Here is a 7,757-nt window from a genome sequence, read left to right as displayed (position 1 = left end):
AAAAAAAAAATACTGTCTCAGCGCCCGTAGCACAGTGGTTACGGCAACAGTCATATGCACTGAGGCTGGTGGGTTCAAGCCTGGCCTGGGACAACTAAACAACAATGACAACTGCAACAACAACAACAACAACAACAACAACAACAAAATAGCCAGGCGTTTTGGTGGGTGCCTGTAATCCCAGCTACTTCGGAGGCTGAGGCAAGAGAATCGCTTAAGCCCAAGAGGAGGAGGTTTCTGTGAGCTGTGACACTACAGCACTCTACCTAGGGTGACATACTGAGACTCTGTCTCCAAACAAACAAACAAACAAACAAAACACACATGGGATCTACAACTACCCCCAAAGTCCTAAATTCTGGGAGAAAGAATAGCTAATGATTTTTCACCAGACCCTGGGTGCATGGGCTGGGCTAATCCCCTTTCTCCCTTCCTGGATCATCTGGACCCTTTGGGATGGTGAGACCATGTGGTTTCACATCTTTTCTACACTCAACTCAAGCCCGTCTGGCCATCTCCTGCCACAGGGCTCTAGGCCCCACCCGACCTGTACTCACTTCCACGGCCTCTCCGTTATACCTTGGGACCTCCCCACTCTTTACTTCACCTTTTTTGCACTCAGCCATCATCCTGGGGTACAGTGACTCCACTACCAGCCACTTGGATCTTATCCACCAAATGACATTCTCCTCCAATCATTCTAGCAGCTCCCACACCTCAGCAGGGCTTGTTCAGAGGGGCTGTTTCCAGCTCACACAAAACTCACCTGGGAAGATGAACTGCTGCTTGTATTTGTAGTAGTGGGATGCTTGCAAAAGAAAGAAAATGTGCAAGTCAGCGTTCCCCTCAGACGATGTCCCTGTGAGCCCCAGTTAGGCTCCCAGGGCCGCCACGCAGTCATTCTCTGCCCACCCCGAATACTTCTGCAGACACCCTGAAACACAAGGGACTGAGATCATGTAGAAAGAAACTAGAACTTGGCAGTGCCTGTGGCTCAAGGAGTAAGGCGCCAGCCCCATATACCGGAGGTGGTGGGTTTTTGGCGGGCCCCGGATAAAAACGGCAACAACAACAAAAACCCCCAGAACTCTAAATACCCAAACCAGCTGCCCCATCTGATGTTTCACATTCCCCCAGATCAGACCATTCCAACTTGGAGAGTCATCCTGGGTACAACACCACATGGGTACGATACCAATTTTGTTCAAATGCATATTTATACACATGCTGAGAAAAAGTCCATAAAGCCACAATCCAAAATATGAATCTTCTTCCCTTTTGGCAGGGTGAGTCCAGCAGTGTTTTAAAAAATCCTTTATGCTTTTCCTCTGTTTTCCAAATTCCCTGTGTTGAACGTTGTACAACGTTGTATTAGTTTTCTTTCTTACAGCTGTAACAAATGACTATCAGCTTAGGGGCTTAAGACAACACAAATGTTTCCTCCTACGGTTGTGTAGGAAAAAAGTCTGAAATGAGTCTGAAAGGGCTAAAATCAAGGTGTTAGCAAAGCTAGTGCCTTCTGGGGGCTCCAGGAAAACCCTTTCCTTATCTTTTCTAGCTTTTTGAGGCTCCTGCCGTACATCAATCTCTGCTTCTGTTTTCTACCCCTTTCTTCTGCCTTTGACCTTGCCTCCTTCCTACAAGGATGCCTGTGATTTTATTTGGGGCCCACCTGGATAATAATCCAAGCTAATCTTCCCATCTCAAGATCTATAACTTAACCCCCTCTGCAAAGTTCCTTTTGTCATGTAAAGTCAGATTTAGGGGTTAGAACATGGACATCTTTTGGGGTAGGAGGGAGGTTGCTTGTGCTAAATATGATTATATTTGCCACAAGCAACTAACATGAATTAACTTCTGTATTTAGGAAAAAAATATCTAAAAAAAATTTCCTGGACTTTACAGCTGGTTCTCTTACAATTCTTTTACTTTTAGTTCACTCTGCAGGCCAGGGGACTCAGACACTTCAGAGGTTTCTAATGTTACCAGTTACTCCATTGGGGTACAGTGCCTAAAATGGTGTCCCATATAGTATCTGAGACAGGGTACTAAGAAGTTTAGACCCTTAAGTAAATGATGTGGTCAGACGTGAGTCCAAACTGGTGAATCCACTTCCAGAAACAATTTGATTACATTCAGGGACAAGCCACCCCTGGAGCTGGTTTACCAAATATTAGCACAGTAATTTAGAGCTGGCCTAGAAGCTGATCTTGTAAACTGCTTCATCTGCTTTTGGCTACTTGCAAAAGCCAAAGCAAGCTTCTCCAAGGCTCAGCATGCATATGTGCTAAGTGGGACAGTTGCAGTCCCTTCCTCAAAGGGCTAAAATCATCGTTGCATGAGATAAAGAGTTTACAGAAGGTGACAGATACTATTAGCTGTGATGAATACACAAACCTCTCTCTGAGCTCTCTCAACTAACAGACAAGAGCGATTTATAATTAAAAGACAAATAGACAGTTTCAAGTACTCCGTCAATTGCTTTGGGGAAGTGGATGGAACACTGCCCCTGAGGTTAGAATTGATTTATAAACTGGAATTTATAAACTAGAATTGATTTATAAACAGGTCTGACTATCTCAGGATGCCAAGCTCCTGGTTCTGTGCCTTGCATCAGTGGGTGTGTGACACACATTTGTTGAATTAATTTACTTTTATCATAGTTAAAACAGCAAAAACCTCAGGCTTAAATTCCTGATTCTTTCAAATAGTTGGAGTCCAGATAGATGAAATTTTTGATTCTAGAAAGTGGGGTATATAGGATGGGAGGCAACATATTCAAGGTGATAGATCAAATGTTTTTTCTTTTTAAAATAAGCATCCTCCTTATTTCAGGGACCTTTTTGCCTATTGGGTAACTTACGGCTTTCATTGCATACAGCCATTTTTATTAGTTAACCAGGGGCTAAAATTAAAAAAAAAAAAAAAACTACCTGCCGTTCTCAAGAGGCTTAGCTGATCCCTTCCCTCCCTGGCTCTGACTGTGATGAGGGGAATTCAGTATCTGCAGAAAAGGTTAGCTGGCAGTTAAGTGCTTTTGAGAAGGAGGGGCTGGGCAGTGGAGACCAAGAGTCTGAGAAGGGACAGGTGTCAGGCAACGAGACACTGGCAGATGCCTCCACACCCAGAGCCAATGCCCTCCTCGACCCTTCTGTGTGCCACAGGACAGCTTGTTCCTGATGACTCAAAGTGATAAGAGTGGCTAGAAGTGGAAGAAAGACGTCTCTAGGAGGCCTATTCTTCCTGCTGATGACAGATACCTGCAAGAAGTGCCTCCAAAGAACAGCTGGTGACCTCAAGTGGGCTGCTTGGGAGAGCTGGGTGGCTCCTGGATTTCTGGCATCCAAGAGGACTTAGGACTTGGGAGGCTGCAGAGGAGCTTGGAGAGACAGGCAGGTCACCGAGGCGGAGATTCTACTGCGACCGTGAGGCCTCTCCAGAGAGCAGCCAGAGTGGTCCTCAAGAAGGGAGGGAGAAAGATCAAGCCTTCCTCTGCCTGAACCTTTCAACTGCTTCCCAATGAGTCTCAAATAAAAGCTAAGTTCCCGCCAGCCCTCAACCCTGCAGCTCTGAGTCTCATTGGCACCATTTTCCACTGCTTATTGCTCTTGTGGCACCGCTGTGATGTTCTTTCAGCCCCTTACCATGGCAGGGCCTGTGCCCTACTCCCCTACTTTGAGAACCCAGCCACCTGGGTGGTTTGTATATCACACATGTTTTCAACACAAACATGTTCTCTTGCAATCGCCCACAGCCTTGCTCTTTCCTTTACAATTTATAATTTTATTTTCATGAGTATGTTTGCTTGGTTAACATCTGTCTCTCCACTGTACTATGAAGTCCATGAGAATAGAGTCTGTAGTGGGCAAAAGAATGCCCCCCCACCTGCCCCATCAAGATGTCCAAATCCTAATGCCTGAAAACTGTGAATGCATTTACTTTACACGTCAAAAGGGACTTTTCAGAGGAGATTAAGTTAAGGACCTTGAGGTGGTCAGATTATCTTGGATTATCTGGTGGGCTCCATGTCATCACAAGGGTCCTTACAAGAAGGAAAGTCAGAGAGAGTAAGAGAGAGAGTTTCAGAGCAGATGTGATCACAGATGCAGGGGTTAGAGTGAGAAGAGGCCATAAACAAAGGAATGTGGGCAGCCCCTTGAAGCTGGGAAGAGGCAAGATTCTCCCCAAGAACCTCCAAAACAAACCAGACCTGCTGACACCTTGATTTTTTTTAACCTAGTAAACCTCATTTGGGACTTCCGACCTCTAGAACTATAAAATAAAGTCCTGTTGTTTTAAGCCATTTAGTTTATGGTTACAACCTCAACAGGCCATGTGTGGTTTGTACATCACTCCATACCTAGTACTTAGTATGCCTCAGCCTTGAACTCCACCAAAACCCCAAAGTTGCAGGACTTCAAAATATACCCCATCTCTATGGACGTAGCCCAGATCAAAACAGGGTGGGCAGGTGAAATGACTGGTGTGTCCTCTGCCAGTGTCCATCCAGTCAGGTGTGGAGTAGGGCCTCCACTCGTTTCCCAGCCACCCACTCACAGCTGGTTAAACTGGAAAGTATGACCTGTGGCCGAGGACCTGGGATGTTTTTCCCCCACCCTGAAGCTTGATGACTAAGGCGCAAACTGGCCCCTAGACCAGCACTATCTGGCAGAACTTTCTGTGATGACGGAACCGTTCTGACCCTGAGTCGTCCAGTAGGGCAACCCCCACCAGCCACATGTCATGTTGAGCGCTTGAAATGTGGCTGGTGTAACTGAGGAATTGCATTCTTTTCCTTGATTAAACAACATTTTTATTTGGCTCAAATTATTTTTTTATTTTTGGCTTTCCCTTATTTATTTAATTAAATCAGAAACACATAGATCATGTATACATTAATGCAGTTATGGGGTACAATGTGCTGATTTCATATAGAATTAGGAATGCTTACATCACACTGGTTAATATATACCTGATCTCCTTTACTTAATTATTGTGTTAAGACAGTTATACTCTATACTAATCCATTTTTAATTGAATTTCATTTTAATTCATGTAAAATGTGACAAGCACATGCCATGTTGAACAACACAGATCCAGACCCTGATTCCAACTGTCCAAGCCAGTCCCCTCAGCTGCCCTCCTGAAGTCAGCTACAGTGCCACAAAGCAGAACTGGAAGCATTCCTGGGACCCCACAAGAAGTGCAGAGACTCTTAGGTCTGGTCCAACTAAAGGAGGAAAAGTGTCCCATGAATGTCTAACGAGCAGCTTCTCTACCACCTTCTCAAAGCCCAGTGTATACTTTCTGGTCAACAGCCCATGTGCCCTAGGAACCTTCCAGATCGTCTCCTCCAACTATGTTGTTTGGAAGTAAAGTCGCCCATCAGGAACCAATCAGACTGCTCATGCAAAGTCCTGGTCTGATGTCTGGGTTGAACGCAGCCCTGCTCGGGGGTATGTTCCCTAAAATCTGCAGCACAGGATCCTTCTGCCAATTTTAACCAGTTGAACTTGTAAGACTCCTGTCAGCTCTTGTGCAAATGTCTCCCTCTGTGACTCAGGCTTAAGGTGAAGACCCTGGGTTGCTGCTTATACCCAGAAAACAGTTCCCAAGAATTCCTACACCTGTCTGTCAAATGGAGCTGATAATGTTATACTTACCTCGTGGCTACGCTAAAGATGAAATCAGATAATACCTGGCAATTGCCCTGCATATGACAAAGGTCAGTCCATGCACTACCACCTTGTCCCTCTGTGGTCATCACCCTTCAAGCACAGGCTGTCCTGAACATACCCCTCCCTAATGATCGCCCCTCACCCCCTGCCCACCCTACGTCTCCCCAGCCCTGGAGGAACCTGGCAGGTTGAAGTTCTTCTGCTGCCTCGTGCACTGCGGGGACGGGTGGAGGGGAGAAGGCGGCGTGGCACTGGGGGGCAGAGGAGGTGCTGGCGAGGATGGTGTGGAGGACGTCGTGGATGAGGGGTTGCTGCTAGAGTCTGGCTGGTAGGGGACAGGGATGTGGTCCTACAGAAAGAAAAATGGACAGATGTCAGGGTCAGGCTGGGACACGGAGACAGAGCTGAAAGGATGAGCTGAGCTGGAAGAGGCCCCTGCCCCAGCATCCTCAGCCGTTCACACCCTATCCTCTCTCACCAAATTCTTCCCAAGTCCTGCCTGCTTCACCATCCCCGAGGCCAGCACCCAGCTATGGAAGGAGCAGTTTCTGTAGTCACATTCCTGTTCACTGCTCAGACCCCAGAGGGAAGGCTACCACATAATGCAAATCACACAGGTGACAGCCACGTGCCCTGTGCCTCTTTGATTCTGGAAAATCCCATGCTGAGGAGCCCAGAATGCTCTTCCCATTCTGACACCTCTCCTCCTGGGTGTTTATTAAAGAATTAGCGGCCTGACAGCTCCAGATCGAGCATGAGAGTGAGCCTCTGGCGTGTTCACTCCTGTGTCAGTTGGAGCCAAGACTCCCCCTCCTCGCTCCCGGACAGCTTGGAAACAAGGATGAAAGTGGAATCCACGTGTGCCTTGATGGCTGGGCTTATGAGTAGCGTAGTGAGTTGAACAGTGTCCCCTCAAAGATATGCCCACCCAGAACCTCAGAATTCATTCCCATTTGGAATAAGGGTCTTTCAGATATAATTAAAGATGTTGAGATGAGATCATTCTGGATTAGGGTATTCCCTAAATCCAATGACAAACATCCTTCAAAGAGGCAGGATAGGACATTCACAGAGAACAGGCAGGTGTAGAGACGTGTGATGCAGTCACGGCTGAGGAGCCATCAGAAACCAGGAGAGGTCTGGAATACATTCTCCTTTGTCACCTCCTGCTGTGACAACCCTGCCGATGTCTCCACGTTGGATTTCTGGCCTCCAGAACTGCGTTGAGATTGAATTTCTCTTGCTTTGGTCCCTCGATCTGTGGCCTTTTGTTACGGCAGCAACAGAAAACTAACACAAGCAGAATCCAGACTCAGATGAACCACGGCCATCTCTTTACTCTGCATCCTGCACAAAATGCTTAGCCTCTCCATGCCTCAGTTTTGGCCACTGTAAAGTGGGAATAATGGTAACATTAGATGCCCTGGGCTGCATGGAGATTAGTGACATGGAAGCACGTAAAATTCTCAGCATAGTTGTATATGACAATTTTTCATTCTTTCAATGGGGTTGATTTTTCACTTTCTTGGTTCAATCCTAATATCATCTCTCCTGTCTAAAACCATCTTTTTCTAGAACCTTCAATTTTTCTCTTTCCACTGTACTATTCCTCTCAGCATAGAGACAGGCTGTGCCCTCTCCCATCCTCGTATTCAAATTCCTTTCAACCACCTTCCATCCTTGTTTCTCTTGCAGCAAACTCCTTTGAAGCATAATCTAGACTTATTGGCTCCCATTTTCTCCCTTTTAAACTCACCCCCCAAAATGGTTTTTGTGCCATAAAGGAAGGAATAATTGCCTTTATGGAGGAAGGGATTATCTCTGCCTCTTTGAGGACAGAGTTTGAGTTTTTATCATCTCTACAGTCATTCTGTAGGTGGGGACAGTGAGACTCAGAGATGGGGGTGACTTCCTGGAGTCATCCAGACAGTTAGTGGCCTAGGTCCCAACTCCCAGCCAGAAACAGAAACACAGAGTTTTACTGAGGAATCAGAACCTGACATCTGACTCTGGAAATCAAACAGAAGCACGTTTCCTTCTCAGATTGCCACATCACCCCGCTGAGCGCGGATCTGGACA

General features: G+C 46.4%; 1 protein-coding gene across 1 annotated transcript in view; it reads right to left on the bottom strand.

The window, feature by feature from the left end:
* The window catches only part of KSR2 (kinase suppressor of ras 2), a 424,985-nt gene that overhangs the window by 63,668 nt on the left and 353,560 nt on the right, over positions 1–7,757 (bottom strand). The window contains exons 10-11 of the mRNA XM_003789934.1: positions 5,859–6,027; positions 767–808 (exon numbers count right to left, since the gene is read on the bottom strand). Coding sequence (XP_003789982.1) covers positions 767–808; positions 5,859–6,027 — 211 coding nt within the window. The remainder of the gene's footprint in view (positions 1–766; positions 809–5,858; positions 6,028–7,757) is intronic.

The sequence above is a fragment of the Otolemur garnettii genome, unplaced genomic scaffold, assembly GCF_000181295.1.
Source record: "Otolemur garnettii isolate 467f Iridium unplaced genomic scaffold, OtoGar3 scaffold00038, whole genome shotgun sequence".
NCBI lineage: Eukaryota > Metazoa > Chordata > Mammalia > Primates > Galagidae > Otolemur > Otolemur garnettii.
The sequence above is the reverse complement of the archived record's forward strand: the minus strand, read 5'-3'. Positions and strand labels throughout refer to the sequence as shown.